At 31.5% G+C, this 21,934-nt stretch overlaps 1 protein-coding gene across 1 annotated transcript; it reads left to right on the top strand.

The window, feature by feature from the left end:
- The first annotated feature begins 16,710 nt into the window (after nucleotides 1-16,710).
- Nucleotides 16,711-20,916, top strand: LOC139861666 (2-dehydro-3-deoxyphosphooctonate aldolase 1). The gene is made up of 14 exons (XM_071850124.1): nucleotides 16,711-16,780; nucleotides 16,914-16,973; nucleotides 17,245-17,342; nucleotides 17,864-17,960; nucleotides 18,060-18,125; nucleotides 18,386-18,445; nucleotides 18,610-18,684; nucleotides 18,765-18,849; nucleotides 18,934-18,992; nucleotides 19,072-19,116; nucleotides 19,200-19,298; nucleotides 19,407-19,454; nucleotides 19,534-19,581; nucleotides 20,540-20,916. The coding sequence occupies exons 2-14, from the start codon at nucleotides 16,938-16,940 to the stop codon at nucleotides 20,594-20,596; spliced, it is 873 nt and encodes a 290-aa protein (XP_071706225.1). The 5' UTR covers nucleotides 16,711-16,780; nucleotides 16,914-16,937; the 3' UTR covers nucleotides 20,597-20,916.
- Nucleotides 20,917-21,934: the final 1,018 nt, after the last annotated feature.

Below are 21,934 nucleotides of genomic sequence, written 5' to 3'. Positions count from 1 at the left end.
TCAAGGTGATAAGGTGGAGTGGCAGTTGTTGGGTGGTTAAATGGGTGTTAGTTCTCGGTTGTTTACAGCAGCAATAACAGGTGGCGAGTGGTGGTGTTTGTTGTGTTGGTGAGGGTGGTGATGGTTGTTAGAAGGGTAACAATCAAAGAAAAACAATAGTGGCTTCACGATGGTTTTAATGGTGATGGCGGTGATTGTAGAGAGAGAAGAGATGGAGGACGGTTAGAGGTGATCGGCGGTGATGCAATGGTTGCTGTAAGATGGCAGATGGCGGTGGTGGCTCGTGGTAATGGGTTTTGATGGCGAAGTGGGTGATGTAATGAAAGTGGGTTTAAGGTGATGAATGATGGTTGTCGAATGGTGGTTTGCCGAAAATCAATGGTGAGTGTTGGGGTGATGAAGTGGCCGCCGGTTACACTTGAAGGAGTGGTGGTGATCGTGATGTTCTCAAGTATATAACTCATCTCTCACTTTCTATATAGATATACAACTAATACAATAATACTAATAATAATAATAATAATAATAATTAATAATAATATGATATTAAGTGTTGATTGGAATCAAGTAAGTGATACTTGTGTCCGATTAAAACAACAAGCAGAGACAAAATGTAATAGTGATCAAATAGTAGTTTGGTTTTTGGTTGCAGTTGAAACTAAACAGATAGATGTCTAGATAGATTGAATATATGTTTATGTATATTATATACAATTGAAATTGTGGGAAAGGTGACGGATGAAATGGCATAAAGTATCTATCTATCACAATCGCCATATATGTATACATAGCTGTAAAGTTGATCAAACAAACACACTACATATTCAATCATTCTATTCAATTCACGAATCAATTGAAATCAGAAAATATACATATAATAATATTAATAATATAATTTAAAATAAAAACGTGTGAATACATTAGCCGTTGTCTTTTACAGACTGAATTTCGTACTCCGTTGTTAATCAGTGGCGAATTATAAGTTTCAGAAAAATCCCAAATTTTTATAGTAAACATCTTTATTTATTTTAGTCATTATCGTATAAAATTCGATCATAAATTATTAAATAAAAATTACATTAATTATTCACTCCCAACCCCAAGTAAAATATAAAAAGTTATAAAATTCAACAAATAGTTCCTAAATACATTTTTAATAAGCCTAAAATTAATATCACTCATTTTCGGATCACCGATTATTTTAAAACCATATAAGTTTGAATTTAACTTGCTTAATATCAATCGGAACATCAACGAATATTACAATCGTTTAATATTTATTTTTAATATACTTTATTTATATATATAGATATATTTTAAATAATAATCATTATAATATCCTATTGTTATTTTATTTTACATAATTAAATTTTAATAGCAATAACATATAATATTTCAAATTATATTTTCAATTACAATTTATATATACACACACTAATCTATTTACAATTAAGGGTTCGTGAATCGTCGAAACTGGTCGAAGGTAATTGAATATATGAACATAGTTCCAAAGTTTTCGAGACTCAATATTACAGACTTTGCTTATCGTATCGAAATTATATAAAGATTAAGCTTAAATTTAGTCGGAAATTCCCGGGTCGTCACAGTACCTACCCGTTAAATAAATTTCGTCCCGAAATTTGAGTGAGGTGGTCATGGTTAACAATAAAAATGTTTTCATGACGAATATGAGTTGATAAATAGAGTTTTATCATCATTGAGTAATATGGATAAAATGATTCGATTAATCGAAGCGTATGAATGAAGCTATCACAAAAGATCGAGATGAAGAAATGGAGATTTTCCATAACTTTTGACGTAGTCGCGATTGAATTCCGGAATTCAATAGATTTAAAGAAAATTTTTGAAATCTGAGAGATTTGATTCTTCGGCGAATAAGGAGATTAAGATCTCTATAATTAAATACGGTGATCTGCCTCGATTACTCTGTCTGATATTTCCATTATAAATTAAACTCCTCCGTTCCATTATTCTCACCATTCCTATACTTTCTTTCTTAATTCATACATCTAAAAGATTGTGAAAATGCTTAGTCCAGTTCTAATCCCTAACATTTTCCTATTTATCGTTTCTGTCATCCTTCTTTTCAATCTTCCACCAAAAAAACCTGTTTACTTTTAATATAACCTTGGGGTGATACTATTATTAATTATGCCGTGTCTTTATATTGCTATTCCTATTAATATCCACGGTTTGTAACTTCCGTGTTGTTATTGAGCTTTATATTTTCTCTTATATTTTAGAGCTCTTTGCCTCTTTATTATCCTCTCGACCTCTAGTAAAGCGAGTAACGGTCCAGAATTCGTAAATATGGAATTTTGGATAAACATCATGTTCTAAATAAGTAAAAAAAATGTATTAGCACGATTTGATTTGTCAGATTACCAGAATCACTGAGAATAGAACTATCAAGAATATACTTTCTTGATATGTTCAGAAGTTAAGCATAATGAAAGAGTTATGTAACATGGCACATGATGACGTTATGATCTGTGAATCATCACATTCCATTAGAAACTCAGCATGACTTACTGTAACATAATCACGTTGATCAAGTGTCATTATATTATACTAACTCATGCATCAGTTCCCAACATTACTTCAATAACATTCATATTTTAAGCTCGAAAGTTTACAGAATATAGAAACTAACAGTTTCTATATGATGTAACACTGATAGCACTAATAGATTAATGATTTCAGATATGAATAGTTATGAAAATATCTTCAAAAATATGGAGGATATTTATAATGAAAGATACGATAATAACTTATAGTTCTACAATCAAAATGTGATGAAGAAATTCATTCACGATGATTTAGAGCGATTAAGGAGCAAAGTATTCGCTAGAGATTTCATCAAAAACAGAATTCATCAGGATTCTTTATATACAAGTTTAGTCCTTGTGGTTTGTCCACAGTCTCTTTTATATTCTCGCATAATCCGCTTTTCGGTACTAAATTTTCTGTGCTTTGCCAACACACTATTCTTTATCATTAAACTTACATCGGTTAAGGTTGTTTACGGTTGTCTACAGTTTCTGCTACTTCATTCAGCTTTTTCAACATTCAAATTTTTGATTTGTAGACTGAGTGCTTTTTAGAATTTCAGAATGAAAGATCATGATTCTAAGAGATAAATGTTATACATATAACTGTTGATGTAGATATGCTGTGAGTTTTCGAATACAGATTTCTGATTCCCTGTAATTGGTATGACAGTTCTCGTTACATGATGCGGATTAGTATATGATAGAATTTCAATGAATATAATAATTTTTCGAAAAGTCAAAGATTAATGAAGTTGCTGGTAAGTTTACTGCTAATGTGGTAGAATATAAATGGTTCCCCGATAACAATAAAAGAGCACGCATATATATCAAAGTTATAATAAGGTTGTTTCGAATGAAAAGTCGAAGTTGACTTGCTGAAGCTGTGACAAAATTGGCTAATTTGAAAAAGAATTGCAGTGTTATTTTCGGTAATAACAATGCCAAAGGAGCTAGCACAGATACGTGTTAAACGTTTACTTAGTTTCCGAGAGTTTTTTAGGTGCATAACTATATGCATTAATCTTTTCTTCTGTAGATGAAGTGCGGTTGGTTCATCCTCTCGATTGAGGTGTTTTCAAGAATCATGAAAGATTGAACGCAGATTGTAATCATCAAGATACAAATGAGGTTTAAGGTGAAATCAAGTGGCAAACTTGAAGAAATATTTAGTTTCATATGTTATAATCAATATTTTAATTCATTTTAATTGTCCAATATTATTAGTCCTCAGTCGATAGTCCACATTTGACAGTCCAATAATTCATACATAGTTTAATATATAATATTCGAATTAATTAATACGTATCGTGACCCGTGTACATGTCTCAGACTCGATCACAACTCAAAGTATATATATTATTATAGAATCAACCTCAACCCTGTATAGCTAACTCCAGCATTACTGCATATAGAGTGTCTATGGTTATTCCAAATAATATATATAGATGCGTCGATATGATATGTCAAAACCTTGTATACGTGTCCCGATATTTAAAGTGCGTAAAATAAATAACAGAAATTAAATGACGATAAATAAAATTGCGAGAATTAAAATTGCGATAAATAAATTGCGATAAATAAATTGCGATAAATAAAAGGTAATACGGAATTAACAGTTAGCTAGGAACAGTTAGCTAGGATCTTGTTAGCGTGGTTTCTTAACAAAATTTCATATTGTTAATTAGTCTGTTTCTAATCAATTTTTATTGTGTCCATTATTTCTTCATTATGCCACTTGTTGAATTCTGATATGTCAAAATCCAAATATGAAATTGAATTTGAATGAAAATAGTTATTCTTTGGTGAACGGATACGTATATCGGTGGTTGTAATAGGATAGTAAATGTTCGTTGAATCAAATTCGAAGAATGTACAGTGTAACTTATTAATGTGAAATTTAAATATTCCTCGGGTATTACCTACCCGTTAAAATATTTTCACCATTAACAGTTTGTACAAAAGAATTTTTAATTACAATCTTTATGAAAGCATATATACATATATATTTTCTTCAGATGTAATCTTGGATTTAATGAGTTAATATGATATTAAACTCATTTGATTTACCGCTAGAACAAGAATATATAATCTCTAAAACATTAGAGATTACATAATCGCCATGAAGAACGAAGATAATTGATGTAGAACGATACGTAGAACGATGATTATACTCGTGGTACAGAATGTGATATTGAGGCAAGGATTATTGATGATACGGGTGTTGTTACTGATGGTATTGTTGGTGTCGGTGATGTTGCTGAAGCTGGTAAGTTTTATACCATGTTCTCCAAATTGATTACTCAAGCGCGAAGCTCGTTGACTTCTTCGATTACTCCGGGATGATTGTTGGTCGGAACGAGCGGATGTATAAGGTTTAGAATCTGAGTTATGATATAGTCGTGGCGAGATATTCGGGAAATGAGGGTAAAAATGGTGTTACGAACAGGTTCGTCGGTAAGTGCTTCAGGTTCTTCGCCAAAAGGTGAATTCGGTTAGTGGAAGGGATCGCCTTCTGCGCATCTCCATTGATTAAGTCGACTATGAATTCATCAGATGAATTGGGGATGGATGATTAGTTGATTCATTCTGGTGACGTTGCTTCCGGAGCTTAGATGACTATCCATTCAGAATAACTGTAGGGATAACTATCGGAATAGCTGTCGGAATTCGAGGGACTCGAACTAGTTGAAGGATTCATATCGTACGATCAGATGAAGGATTTTTGATAAGAAATAGATTATAGGATGTAAATTAGTATCCTGCAATACATAATTTACATATGCATATATAATACTAAAATCTCATAATTTACGGAGGAATCTACGGAAGCTGTCAGGCAAAGATAACAATAACAGATACGCTAAGATATGCATTAGCAGATATGCTAAGATATGAATTTATCTATACACTAATCATGCAATCAATGCAATAAGATGTGTCTAGACTAAGGATGATAAGCAAGTGATTCTCTAAGAATGATAAGCAGGTAATTTTCGACACGAAATGATAAGCAAAACTTTTGACATGCAGACACGGTCGAAGTCCATACTCACTAATGCATCCTAACAACTTTTCAGTCAGACATACTAATGCAGACCTAGTTCGCTAAGACCACCGCTCTGATACCAACTGAAAGGACCCGTCCTAATCCATCCGGACGAAGTCCATTTCGATTACAAACGATTCACAACAGTTGATTACATCGCGAGGTAATTGAACTCTATATGATACATTTTACAAACATTGCACTCGTTTTTAAAAGACAAACTTTCGTTACATCGACAGTTGACAGGCATGTATAGCATTTCATAATATATCCAAATATAATTGACTTAATAATAATCTTGATGAATTCAAAGACTCGAATGCAACGTCTTTTGAAATATGTCATGATTGACTCCAAGTAATATCTCTAATATGAGCAAATGCACAGCGGAAGATTTCTTTTGTACCTGAGAATAAACATGCTTTAAAGTGTCAACCAAAAGGTTGGTGAGTTCATTAGTTAATCATAAACAATCATTTCCTTCATTTTAATAGACCACAAGATTTCATATTTCCATTTCTCATAAACGTACGTCTCATGCATAGAGACAAAAAATATCATTCATATGGTTTGAACACCTGGTAATCGACATTCACAATATGCATATAAGAATATCCCCATCATTCCGGGATCCTCCTTCGGACATGATATAAATTTCGAAGTACTAAAGCATCCGGTACTTTGGATGAGGTTTGTTGGGCCCGATAGATCTATCTTTAGAGTTCGCGTCAATTAGGGTGTCTGTTCCCTAATTCTTAGATTACCAGACTTAATAAAAAGGGGCATATTCGATTTCGATCATTCAACCATATAATGTAGTTTCAATTACTTGTGTCTATTTCGTAAAACAGTTATAAAAACTGCGCATGTATTCTCAGTCCCAAAAATATATATTGCAAAAGCATTTAAAAAGGGATTAATGAAACTCACCTTATGTATTTTGTAGTAAAAATACATATGACTATATTGAACAATGCAGGGTTGGCCTCGAATTCACGAACCTATACCATTTATATATATATTAACACATATAATGGTAATCAAACAAATTTATATATTTATTATTAGTGATATAATTGTTTTATGCTTCATTAATTCATTTATTAATATTAAAGATAATTTCTTATTAAGGTAGTTTAATAATTTATTTATAAAAATAATAACTTTACATTAGGGTCTTTATGATAAAAATATATATATAGTTTAATTAATAACATTTTATTGATAGAATATAGTAATATGTGAGGTTAATATATTTGTAATGTATTTTTATATAAAAAATATCTATTTATAATAATACTAATAAAAATGATAATTTTTGTAGAAAATGATAATAATGATAACAATTCTTAGTAATAACAATACTTATTAATGATAGTCGTTTTAATAATAGTAGTGGTATTATCGACAATACTACATATGTAAATCATAATAATAATAATGATAATAATATTTATAAATATGATAGTAATCCTAATATTAGTGATAATATTAATCATGTTTTTAATATTAGGGATAATAACAATTAACATAATAATAATAATAATAATAATAATAATAATAATAATAATAATAATAATAATAATAATAATAATAATAATAATAATAATAATAATAATAATAATAATAATAATAATATTTTTAAGAATAAAGACTACCTTTAAAAAAACCATTTTAACAAGAATTGCAACAAGCTGGATTCGAACCCGTGACCTCTCGCTCACCGCTAACCCTCTTAACCATTCGAACAAGCTCGTTTTTCTGAATATTATTCACTTAAAAATACATATAACTCGTCTGTCTATCCGATCCTCCCTTCTTCTTCTTAACATTCGGCCCAACAAAAGTTTTCAATGGATCTCGGCCCAAAACAATTATCAAGTACACGGCCCAACAGTAAATCGTTTAAGTTTCATTGAGTCCAAAGGAACACAATTTGAGCTGTAGCAGCGAAAAGGAAAAGGGAAACAGAAAGCAAAAGTCGTCATCATCACATCCATCTTTATCGACATAAAAAAAAATATAAAGCAGCAACAGTAGCGGGTTTTGTTGGGTTTAAACCTTAGAACAATAACAGAAACAATAACCCACGAGCTGCAGTAGCAAGTATCACGATAGTATAGTAGCAGGAGTTCAAGCGGGCAGGAAGAAAAGGAAAAAAATATAGTTTTGTGGGTTTATATTGTATCCGATCAGAAGCAGGAAACAACCATGATCGAGCAGTCTGTTGATGATGGTAGTGATTCATGATGGTTCATTGTGATTTTAACTGTAGTAGAAACAGAAAAAAAATGCAGAAATTTATGAAGGTGATGATGAATAGTGGCGGGTTTAGTCTTGAGTTTACGAAAAAGAAAACAAGAAGGAAGAGAGGGATACGTATATAGCTGGGTGATTTTTGAGGTAGACGAGGGTGGTGGTTTGGGGCTGGAGAACAAGCAAAAATAGCATAGCAGGAGTAGTAGTTTACGGTGGTTAAATGGGTTTCCCTTTTAATAAACTTGGGCCTTAACCCATTAGTATCATAAAATAGAAGCATGGATAGTTACGGTCGATCATGGGAGTTAGAAATCATAGAGAGGAAATACAAGAGGTGATGATTAGGGTGTTGTTTCAAGGTGATAAGGTGGAGTGGCGGTTGTTGGGTGGTTAAATGGGTGTTAGTTCTCGGTTGTTTACAGCAGCAATAACAGGTGGCGAGTGGTGGTGTTTGTTGTGTTGGTGAGGGTGGTGATGGTTGTTAGAAGGGTAACAATCAAAGAAAAACAATAGTGGCTTCACGATCGTTTTAATGGTGAATGTAGAGAGAGAAGAGATGGAGGACGGTTAGAGGTGATCGGTGGTGATGCAATGGTTGCTATAAGATGGCAGATGGCGGTGGTGGCTCGTGGTAATGGGTTTTGATGGCGAAGTGGGTGATGTAATGAAAGTGGGTTTAAGGTGATGAATGATGGTTGTCGAATGGTGGTTTGCCGAAAATCAATGGTGAGTGTTGGGGTGATGAAGTGGCCGCCGGTTACACTTGAAGGAGTGGTGGTGATCGTGATGTTCTCAAGTATATAACTCATCTCTCACTTTCTATATAGATATACAACTAATACAATAATACTAATAATAATAATAATAATAATAATAATTAATAATAATAATATGATATTAAGTGTTGATTGGAATCAAGTAAGTGATACTTGTGTCCGATTAAAACAACAAGCAGAGACAAAATGTAATAGTGATCAAATAGTAGTTTGGTTTTTGGTTGCAGTTGAAACTAAACAGATAGATGTCTAGATAGATTGAATATATGTTTATGTATATTATATACAATTGAAATTGTGGGAAAGGTGACGGATGAAATGGCATAAAGTATCTATCTATCACAATCGCCATATATGTATACATAGCTGTAAAGTTGATCAAACAAACACACTACATATTCAATCATTCTATTCAATACACGAATCAATTGAAATCAGAAAATATACATATAATAATATTAATAATATAATTTAAAATAAAAACATGTGAATACATTAGCCGTCGTCTTTTACGGACTGAATTTCGTACTCCGTTGTTAATCAGTGGCGAATTATAAGTTTCAGAAAAAGCCCAAATTTTTATAGTAAACATCTTTATTTATTTTAGTCATTATCGTATAAAATTCGATCATAAATTATTAAATAAAAATTACATTAATTATTCACTCCCAACCCCAAGTAAAATATAAAAAGTTTTGAAATTCAACAAATAGTTCCTAAATACATTTTTAATAAGCCTAAAATTAATATCACTCATTTTCGGATCACCGATTATTTTAAAATCATATAAGTTTGAATTTAACTTGCTTAATATCAATCAGAACATCAACGAATATTACAATCGTTTAATATTTATTTTTAATATACTTTATTTATATATATAGATATATTTTAAATAATAATCATTATAATATCCTATTGTTATTTTATTTTACATAATTAAATTTTAATAGCAATAACATATAATATTTCAAATTATATTTTCAATTACAATTTATATATATACACACTAATCTATTTACAATTAAGGGTTCGTGAATCGTCGAAACTGGTCGAAGGTAATTGAATATATGAACATAGTTCCAAAGTTTTCGAGACTCAATATTACAGACTTTGCTTATCGTATCGAAATTATATAAAGATTAAGCTTAAATTTAGTCGAAAATTCCCGGGTCGTCACAACTTGAACTAATGACGAGTTCCATTTTGTACGATTAGATAAAGGGTTTTCGATATGAAATGATTTTCGGATATCAGATGATATTCTAATTACATAGAACACCTGTCTATAGTACAGAAGATCCCGTAAATTACGGAGGGAATTAAGGAAACGTGTCAGATAAAGTCTACAGTAACAGATGCGCTAAGATATGGATTAGCAGATACGCTAAGATATGAATTTGTCTATACACTATTCATGCAATCAAAGCAGTAAAATGTGTCTAGACTAAGAATTATAAGAAAGTGATTTCCTAAGGATGATAAGCAGATGATTTCCGACTAGAAATGATAGGCAAAACTTTTGACATGCAGACACGGTTGAAGTCCAGACTCACTAATGTACCTAAACAACTACCAGTTAGACACACTAATGCAAGACCTGGTTCGCTAAGACCACCGCTCTGATACCAACTGAAGGGACCCGTTCATACCGATTATAAACGATTCGCAATAGTTGATTTCATTGCGAGGTATTTGACCTTTATATGATACATTTTACAAACATTGCATTCGTTTTTAAAAGACAAACTTTCTTTACATCGAAAGTTGACAGCATGCATAACATTTCATAATATAACCAACTATAAATGACTTGATAATATTCTTGATGAACTCAACGACTCGAATGCAACGTCTTTTGAAATATGCCATGAATGACTCCAAGTAATATCTCTAAATGAGCGAATGCACACAGCGGAAGATTTCTTTCATACCTGAGAATAAATATGCTTTAAAGTGTCAACCAAAAGGTTGGTGAGTTCATTAGTTTATCATAATCAATTATTTCCAATTATATAATAGACCACAAGATTCTCTTTTTCATAAATAACATTACACTCGCAAGTGTATAAAAATTATTCGTATGATGAACACCTGGTAACCGACATTAACATAATGCATATAGAATATCCCCCGCATACTCGCAAGTATGCCATAAATATTGGCAATCGCAATCACCATTTAAATCGAAGTACTAAAGCATTCCAAATTCCAGAATGGGGTTTGTTAGGCCCATAGATCTATCTTTAGGATTCGCGTCAATTAGGGGCCATTTCCCTAATTCTTAGGTTACCAGACTTGAAGGGGTGATATTCGGTATAGTAATCCAACCATACAATGTATTTTCAAGTACTTGTGTCTATTTCGTAAAACATTTATAAAAGCAGCGCATGTATTCTCAGTCCCAAAAATATATATTGCAAAAGCATTTAAAAGGGAGCAAATGAAACTCACAATACTGTATTTTGTAGTAAAAATACATATGACGACATTGAACAATGCAAGGTTGGCCTCGGATTCACGAACCTATATCATTTATGTATAGATTAACACATATAATTGTAATCGAACAAATTTTCATATTATTAGTGATTTAAATGTTATTTTAATAAATTACATGTTTCATTAGTAACTTAATAAGATATATTTATTTTTATATACTTTAAATTACTAAATAATATTTATTACAAAAATATTAGTATAGTTATGTTTTATGTCATAAATATATTTTAAGATAGAAAATCTTTATTTGATATGCTAATAATAAAAATGATAAAAATAATACTAATTATGATAAAAATCATGATAATCCCAAAAATGATAATAATTTTAATGATAATAAAATATTTATAATAATAGTTATAATATCTATAATAATAATGCTTTTACTTAATAATGATAATAATAATGATAGTAATAATAATAATAATAATACTTATAATAATGATAATAATAATGATAATAATAGTACTAATAATAATAATAATAATAATAATAATAATAATAATAATAATAATATAATAATAATAATAATAATAATAATAATAATAATAATAATAATAATAATAATAATAATAATAATAATAATAATAATAATAATAATAATAATAATAATAATAATAATAATAATAATGAGTAATAAGTAAACTACCTCAAATAAGTAGTCCTAAAAAATGCACAAGTACGGGTTTGAACCCGCGACCTCCCGCTAACCCGATAACATCCTTAACCATTACTCCATTTGTGATTTCCTGATATAATATGGATCCAAATTGTTTTAACCCGCAAATCAGTTTTCTTTTTTTTAAAGAACCCATTATTTTGTTTTCATCTTCTTCTTTTTCTAAAAGAAATGCAAGAGCCCAGGCTCAACCCACGACCTCTCGATTAAACACCAAACCCCTAACCATTCTTCCATTCACTCTTTTTTGATTAAAACCCATTTTAAATTTATATAACACTTCTTTTTCTGTCTTATTTCCTTCTTCATTTTCAAGAACTCAATTGCTCCAATCAACATCAATCTATAGCATCATCATCATCATCATCTTAATGATCATCATAATCATTTTATCATTAACAATACCGTAACCCTTGTCATCATCATACTCTAACTATCATCATCATCACTTACGTTACTAATTAATATCATCATAACAGTCCAAAAGGAACTGAATTTGGGTCACGGCCCAACAAGAAGAACAGAAGCCCAACAGAAAAACAGCCCAACATGATAATATCCATGAATTGATTTAGAAGAGTTCGGTTAAGGAAGAAAAAAAAATAAAAATTAAAAATGAATTGGAATTTGAATTTGAATTTAAAAGGTGAGGCAGACTTCAAACTCATTTTTTTTCCGATATGTTTTGCAGATCTCGGCACATATAAATAAAACCACTTGATGAGTGTATGTTTGTCTTGACCCACCACAAGCACCGAAAAATAAAACAAAATGGCTTTTATTAGTGAATTAACATTATCACATTTCCCACTAGCTTTAACTTTATTAAATCATTTACACAGCCAACATGGGGTTTTATAAAGGCTTGGTGGGTGTGGTGATTAAAACAAACAACAACAAAAAAAAAAAAAAAACAAAAAACGATAGTGCAGCAAGTATGCTGTGTAAACATCGAAGAGAAAGAAGGCCAGGAAAAAAAAATTACAGCCGTTGGTAATCAAAGATCACGAGCAGTAACCGTTTGTATATATCATTATATATATGTAAATATATATAGAGTAAGATGATGTAGTGGAAGGTGATGGCGGTTATCATGGTGGTTTTCACAGTTGGGTCGTGGTGTTTCAAAGGAGGTGGCGGTTAGTGATTGAGGAGAATGGTGGAGGTGTTAAAGGCCGAGAGTAGTGATGGTTGTTCTAGTATGGTAAGACTACAATACATTAGCCTTGAAGATTTACGAGGTTGTTGTGAGATTAAAATCTTTAGAGATCATCTAAAAGGCTCGATATGGATTAGAAAGAAACCTAGGCCCGATCTTTGTTGATTTTATGTTGTTGCACATTTCATGTAAGATAGTGAGGATAATTGGTTGTTTGCTTGGTGATTGAAACAAAAGAGGATGGTGGGTTAGAAATGAAAAACCGAACGGTTGTAGTAGTTAATTGGGTGGATGTGGCTGCCGAACTCAAAAGGAATGGGAAGAGAAAAGATGAGTGGTTAAAGGTTGTAGCAAAGGTGGTGAGGTTGTACATGATAATCTAAGAATTAGAACTTAAAACACGATTGTGGACCTTGTGGTGATTACACTCTGTATGCAATGCAATGTATATGTAATGTAATTTAATAATTATAATATTAATAATAATTAATAATAACTAATAATGTAATAATAAATTTGACTCATAACAATCTACACAAAAGTCAAGGAATGAATCCATTTAGCAGAGTTAGCAGCCGAGTAAAATGGAATTATGTGCCGACAGTTTTCACGGATTGTGTATCGGGCGAAATCAGTGACGGATAAAAGTGTTCAGAAAAATCCCATATTTTTAAAGTAACTATATTTATTTATTTTGGTCATTATGGTATAAAATTCGATCATTAAATATTAAATAAAAATTACATTAATTATTCACTCCCAACCCCAAGTAAAATATAAAAAATTTTAAAATTAAACAAATAACTTCTAAATATATTATTAATAAGCCTAAAATTTATAGAACTCATTTTTGGATCACCTTTTATTTTAAAATTACATATGTTTGAATTTAACTTACTTAATATCAATCGGAACATTAAACGAGTATTACATTCATTTGATATTTATTTTTAATATACTTTATTTATATATAGAGATATATTTTAAATAATAATCCTAGCATACAAGTCTACCTGCATGGGAGGAAGTGAGGGGTTAGCACAAGGCTAAGTGAATGGTACAGTCCTAACAGGTATAAGCATATAGCATCAAGCTAGCCAATACACAAACAAGGTCTTGATAACAAGAGGATCGGCGGCCTGGCCAGGCCCTTAACTCCAATTGATCAAGCTGGAGTATACCGATAATTCCAATTACTGTCGCCCTCGCATAGTATCCAGATACAGGTGGTGCATCATTCAACTATACTACGCGAATAGTAATTCCTGAACCAGAAAGACTCATTCCTGCCTCTTGCCCAACTTACAAATTTGGCATAGCTACAAAACCATAGCTGCCCCACATGTAAGCCAGTTGCCGCTACAAAATCTGCAATCGGCAATATCACTACCAGACTACTAACCCGTAGTCGGCATCCAGGGTGGCCACAACAAGTCACATAATATAGCACAATATATCATATACTAAGTATTCAGGTGAGTAAGCCAATGTAATAGTAGCATAACCTGCTACTAAATACTTATAAACATTAGGATAGTCCCACACACCTGGAAATACAAGAACTCAGTAGTCTTATTCATAAACTTAATTTTAGACTTAAGCAAACCTAAGTGTGTTAATGTTTGTCTTTTAGGAATACTAGATTATGACATTTTAAAATTTATCCAAGTAACACATGCATATATTGAAGTGGTCCAAATACTAGTTCAATCTTGTAACAAATAGCATAACAAGATAGATGCATATTCATATTAACTAACTACTTATCATTTAGCATTTAACACATAGTCAAATAATACACATGTACTAATAGCAAGTAGTCAAGTGATATTCATGTAATGACTAGCAAGAGATTATTAGGTAATCTTAGAATTAAGCATATAGTGATAACATAGCATTAACTTAAGAGTAAGTAAGTTTTACTTGCAAAGTGGCATTTGCAAGATTAATGTATAAGCATACATTAATATCCAACACATGTACAAGGAAATAGCAACTATTGGTTGGGACTTGGTGACCATTCTAAGTATGTCTAGATACATTTTAAATGTACATGTTTTCCTATAACACTTATGCGTTATCTTTAATCTAGGCTTAATCGTCATTAAGGTGTCATTAGGCGTGATTAACCAAGATTAGTGTTCTAGTGACCAAAACTCCTTTGGAAATGAAGGAGGCAACTATCCTAAGCATGTTTGAACAGGTTTTATAAATTACTACAGAAATAATCGGATGGATGAGTTCTGACATCAAATTTTTCACTTCTTAAAGTTACAATTGATGCAATCCAACAACCTGCTTTAGTAGATCCCCACGATCTATGTGACTTATTACATTGACTTACATCTGAACGAACTACACAAATATCATCTGAAGAAACACAGTCTACTCCTGAAAATCTGAAATAACTGGTAAATAAAATGAATAAGCCTCACTCAAAATTGAGTTTTTCATGATGAGCGCGCTTTTTGTAAAGATTATAACAATTCGTTGCGCGTATAGTTATTTCACTTGTTGATGATTCGACCTTTATGAATATATGTGTCATGAAAAACTTAGATGTGCCACGCTCATAGCTTACTTTGGTCACTTTAAAGCGAGAGTAGGACTAATTTTATAATTTTATTTGGCTGTTGTGACTTGTGATATACATTTGCTCAAAAGAAAGAATAGTTTTTTTTCTATTATTGTAATGACAACTTAAAGTGTGAATACAAAATTAACAAAAAAAGTAAAAATAACAAACCCATTGATTACGTATGATATTTTGTACAGTAGGAAATAAGTTGGTTTGAAGTAACAGTTATAGTTATAGTTATAATGTGACATTTTCAATTTTTTACTGAGTTGGAAAAGTGAGAATATATGTGTTAGTATGTGAATACAAAATTATACGGATAGTCCTTGTGATTTGTGAAATATTTTATGGATAGTCTACATTTGATATTTAATTTCAATCGTCGAGAAATTTACACATTTTGAATGGATAGTGCAATTTTGAACAGCCCATTAATTAATTTTCTCTATTAAATGAGATCACATGACATGCACATAAACATATTTTTGTCATCTTACATGTTCCTGTCTTTTTAACTCCATTTCCATTTTCATCTCTTAATCAAATACCAAACCCTAATTTTTATCATTAACCTAATTTACAAATCATAAATTAAAATTAAATCCGATAAAAAACCAAACCAACTTAAGGGGAAAGTTAACACAAAAATCCTGAAATACCCGATGATGAATAATGAGTTTTAGTTAGTTTTAATTCTAGTTAAGATTTACAAGTTTGGTTAGAAATGGATAAGAAATGGGAATAAGATGAAGTTTAAAATGAAAATAGAACAAAGATGAAAAATGACTATTTTACTCTCGTGTGTCAAGTACATGTCATAACGTAACAGGGCAGATGTTTTAAATTTAAAGTATTCATATAAAAACGTGCAAATGTCTAGACTATCCAAGTAAAAAATCAACTTTGAAGTATTCATTGAATGTTTTGCAAACCACACGGTCCATGTAATTTTATCAAATGTTAAATACCTTTTGAATTACAAGACATCCTTAAATACCTTTTAAAAATACAACCTTCACTAAATAAAATTCCATTTAAATTTGATGGTCAATCCACCCGACCCGACCCGACCCGACCCGAACCAAAAAAACCGACAACAATCAATTAGTACTGACTACTGACCTCATCTTCACCAATTCATCACTCACTCGCTCAGTGACCATCACCACCACCGCGATCTCCATTCCTAGGTTCAGCTTAATTTGAAGGTATGAATATATCCAATCTAATTACATTACAACTCAGATTCACATTCATAAGCATCATCCACACCATAGATTATATTCCTCATTTTTAATTTTTTTATTATATCAATGACGATTTACTTTTTCTAATTTACAGATTTATTCGTTATCTATTTGTACAATGGACTCATCAACTGTGCTATACAACCAGCTTAAGGTATACTATTATACTAATTGAATCGAATTTGAAATTTTACTGTTGTGCTACTGCCTACTAGGTTAATATGATCCGTATAATAGACATTGTTAAGTATTTAAACCTAATTTTGGATTATAGAGCGTAATGTTCATTTTTCTTCAGTCAAATTAGGACTTACAACAGCATATTACCATACATGTTGATGCTACAAATCACAATATTTTGATTGTGAATACCATTGTGTTTTGATGATCAGCTATTTTATCTTGTGTTATCAAAATTTTAACAGGAAGCGCAACCGTTCTTTGTGTTAGCTGGTCCCAATGTGATCGAATCTGAGGAACATATCTTACATATGGCGAAACAAATTAAGGCGGTCACTACAAAGTACGTCAGTCTATGTATTAATTACTGTAATAAGCATATGTGTCTGGCTGATAGAATAAGGATCGTTTGTTTATGCTTTTATCATTCAGCTATTTATTTCTGTTAACATTGTGTTGTAGCTCATGTGGTAGTGGTCTACCTCTCTTGCCTCTCTTAGCGAAAGGTCAGGAGTTCGACTCCCGTGGGGTGCAGCATTGCACACAATGTTGCCCCTTTACCCTTGAATTCCACCCAAGGGTGCCTTTCGCACATCGCGTTGCGGGGGCAGTGGGGGAGGGGTTTTTACCACCCATGCCCTCGGATTGGGCCGGGTTTCCTCCTGGGCAGCAGTTGGGGGCGGGTTATTTAACTGCAGGGAGATGAACGCGTGGGTGGTTAAGTCCCCCTGGTTGATCCCGTACTGCTGTTAAAAAAGAAAAAACTATTTATTTCTGTTTCTTCTCTTGGATTTTGTTTATTTCCAGTTATTTGCTTCGAAAATCGTTTCACATAAGATGCATATGTTGCTTACATTTCTGCAGACTTGGATTGCCATTGGTTTTTAAGTCGAGTTTTGACAAAGCTAACAGAACTTCATCAAAATCATTCCGAGGTCCAGGATTAGCCGAGGGATTAAAGGTAATGTGCTGCATTTTAATGATCTAGCAAGCAAAATAGTAATGTCTAATATATCATCTTCTTTAACTGTATTTGATTTGTCTTGTTGGTCAATTGCAGATCCTTGAAAAGGTGAAAGTAACTTATGACTTGCCCATTGTGACTGATGTCCATGAATCTAGCCAGGTAATTAGTAAAAATTTTCCTCTTTAGATTTGACTTTTTGACTTGTATTGTCTTCACGTAATCTAAAAAGTTACAATTTTATATAAAGGGCAAGTTGCGTATTAATGAACCCACTTTATGTCGGCATCTATTCTAGAGGATAGTAGTATTGTACTGTTATAACGAACATCTCAGGGTCATAAAAAACACCCTTTTTGCTCAAAATACCAGGGTACTTATTTAGATAGTTGACCTTTTATGTGGTTGTTGATCTTTACTAGTGTGAAGCAGTCGGCAGGGTTGCAGATATAATTCAAATTCCAGCCTTTTTGTGCCGACAGGTAACATTTATCTACTCAAATGTTCAATTATGTCCAAGTGCCATCATTATAAATACATTTTCATTTAGTCTAAATTTTATGTCTTTATATTTATATTGTTCCTTATGTGACATGGCCTTTTCTTGAGGTGAAAGTTTAACAGTTTATTTAAATTTTCTTCATAGACTGATCTCCTAGTTGCAGCTGCCAAGACCGGGAAAATTGTGAACATTAAAAAAGGACAGTTTTGTGCTCCGTATGTAAGTTATCATTAACAGTTGACTTCATTGACCAGTTATCCTTTCGTCATGCATAAGTTTCTGATCTGTTGCTTTTGCAGGTCATGACCAACTCTGCAGAAAAAGTTAGATTGGCTGGAAATCAAAACGTTATGGTTTGTGAGAGAGGGACCATGTTTGGATACAGTGAGTCAATATAACTTCATTATTTCTGTAACTTGTGCCTAAAAATTGACAATGCAAGTTAATATTTGCTAACATTATTGTCAGATGATTTAATTGTTGATCCACGCAACTTCGAGTGGATGCGAGAAGCTAATTGTCCTGTTGTAAGTACATTAACATCAACCCAAAAAAAAAACCATATAATTTCGATAAGAAGTTTCGGATTTTACTTATGTAATGCAGGTAGCCGATATCACACATGCATTACAACAACCTGCTGGTAAAAAGGTGACCATATTTTATATACGTAAGATGTATTAATCTCATACAGATTGTATCTTACTGATATTCCATTATGACGTTATTAACAGCTGGAAGGTGGTGGTGTTGCTAGCGGGGGTCTACGGGAATTAATCCCCTGCATTGCAAGGACAGCTGTTGCTGTAGGAGTGGATGGACTTTTCATGGAGGTAAGAAATAAGTTTATCTGTATCTGCAACACCTTTATGTTTCTGTAAAAAAATTTTATTTTTTATTTTTTATTTTTGCTTATTAATGCACATTATATCTTAAATCAGGTGCATGATGATCCACTTAACGCTCCAGTTGATGGTCCTACTCAATGGGTATATTTCAAGGCATTTAAATATTTTGTGTTTATTTATTCAAAAATTGATTGACTAGGTTTATTGCTTATGAAAACAGCCTTTACGCCATTTTGAGGAGCTGCTAGAAGAGCTCATGGCTATTGCTGTAAGTTCTTACCCATATTATTACTTTAAGTAACAAGATGAGTATGGGTCAACATGAATTTCTTTAAGCGGTATCATGGTAACCAATTAACCTATAGGGTGTGGGTTCAAGTCTAACTTGGAACAAAAGGTGTAGAGTAGGTCGGTGTGTGAGTTGTCATTCAAAATACGAATATAAAAATTGATGAGTAAGTAGGTTATTCGTTTTGGAATTTTAGTTTTTAGAGAATTACGCTGTATTCTCGAGTTTATTTTTGCAAAGAAAGGAAAGGGAAGGGAAGGAGAAAACACTAATCAAGCATTTTTGAGTTTTTTTTATGATAGAAAGGAGAGGGGAGGAGAGGGTTGGAGGGGAAAACATATAGGCTTTTCACCTTGATTTCTATCACCCCAATTTTGACATGATTTGAAGGGATTACTTTCTACTTGCAGCTTCTCACATCACATCTGCCATTTTCACTCATAAAAAAATTTCACCGGCTATCGTATAGGCATCAAGTACCAATCCTTTTGTCAAAAATTGGAGCGACATTGTATCAGATCAATTATTTATATTTAATTTTAATAATACAAATTGGATTTAGATATTAAAAATAAATCGTATTAATTGTTAAACAATCAATAATATTCCGTTTACATATGCTTTTTTTTACACTTGCATATATTTTTTTGACTAGTTAATTATATTTGTTTATGTTATATCGTGAGTAGCTTTTATTTATTTAGTAGTAAATATAAGTAGTTATTTATCTTTTCCTTTACTTTCACTCAAACTCAAGAATACACATAAATTATTTTATGTTACTATCCTCTCCATCCTTATTCTCTCCATCCCTTTCCACCTCATCCCTTTCCGCTTAAATAAAACTCGAGAATACAAATGCTAAAGCATATTAGAAATAAGTTTCCGTTAGTTACTCTAGAATCATATTGACATTCTTTTTGGTTGTTTCTTAAAGAGGGTTACCAAGGGAAAGCAGCAATACAAAATTGATCTCACTCCGTTCCGCGAGTAAAGTGGTTTTGAGGGCTGGTCTTAGACTTTCAATTTGGATCTGTAATTTATGTTTGAATAATTAATTGATTTGGATGTGTATAAGTGTATTATTGGATCTCTAATTAATGTTCGAATAAATAATTGATATATAAGTGCTTAGCTCTAAGCAGGATATGGATTTAATTTGTATGCATTACACTCAGGCACATAACACAGAGGTGCCTGAAGGTGTGAAAGATCACAGCATTATTATTCATTCATTAGTGTCATAAGCATGCAGTTTTAGAAGTATGTTGTATCAGATTAATGGTGTGCCTCAATATTATAGTGTTAGTGATGTGAGATCAGTAATAAACACATGACTTGCGTTGTGTGATCAGTAATAACACATGAATTGCAAGAATTTCATGATTTATTTCATAGTAGCCTATATGTGCTGTCCTTTGTGTTCTATTTTTGTAACGGATGTCTAGCCTATTGAACCAGAGAATCATGATAATCTAGTTTTTGATGACATGTTAATTATTTATACTAGTATTTATACCAAGGTACTATTACTCTCCCGTTTCATATTAATCGTCACAAGATAAAAAAAAAAAAAAACAAAAAAACATGCAGTTTTAAATATATTGTTATTGTATTTTGTATGTCCTTTATAGGTTCACTTCTTATCATTATTCTTATCATTATTGTATTTTGTATCTACTTTGTACGTTCACTTTTTACTTTTTATCTATCATGTTATCTTATATGCATACATTAGAAACTTTACCTCACTATATTTTTTTATAAATACGAGTATTAATTTAAAACATAAAAAAAATATTAGACAATAAATATATGACAAATAGAGTAATCTAAAAGTGTCTTATAATCATCTTGACACTATGTTATTTCAAGTCATAGTGAACTGCGTCTTTTTTATTCTTAGTTGTTCCTTGTACTTGCTATCTTATTTTACTTTTATTGTAGGTATATATATATATATATATATATATATATATATATATATATATATATATATATATATATATATATATATATATATATATATATATATATAGTGGTAGGATCAAGAGGGAAGTAACCAAGCGGGGGAAGCAATTTTTTTTTTTCGTTTTTTGAAAAAATTGTGTTCACGAACATTATAGATTGGATGAAAATATGAACATTTAGTAGAGACACTTTGTGATAAATGTTTTTATTTTGGCGGAAAAACACTCGAAGAAGTAATATATAACAATTATCGTGTTTTTCGAGCGTATGTTGATGTTTTAGATATTAGGGTTTAGATATTAGGGTTTAGAAATTTAGGGTTTAGGGCATAGATTTAGGGTCTAGATTTAAGATTTAGATT

The sequence above is a fragment of the Rutidosis leptorrhynchoides genome, chromosome 8, assembly GCF_046630445.1.
Source record: "Rutidosis leptorrhynchoides isolate AG116_Rl617_1_P2 chromosome 8, CSIRO_AGI_Rlap_v1, whole genome shotgun sequence".
Lineage (NCBI taxonomy): Eukaryota > Viridiplantae > Streptophyta > Magnoliopsida > Asterales > Asteraceae > Rutidosis > Rutidosis leptorrhynchoides.
This window is presented reverse-complemented; position numbering and strand designations above follow the sequence as displayed.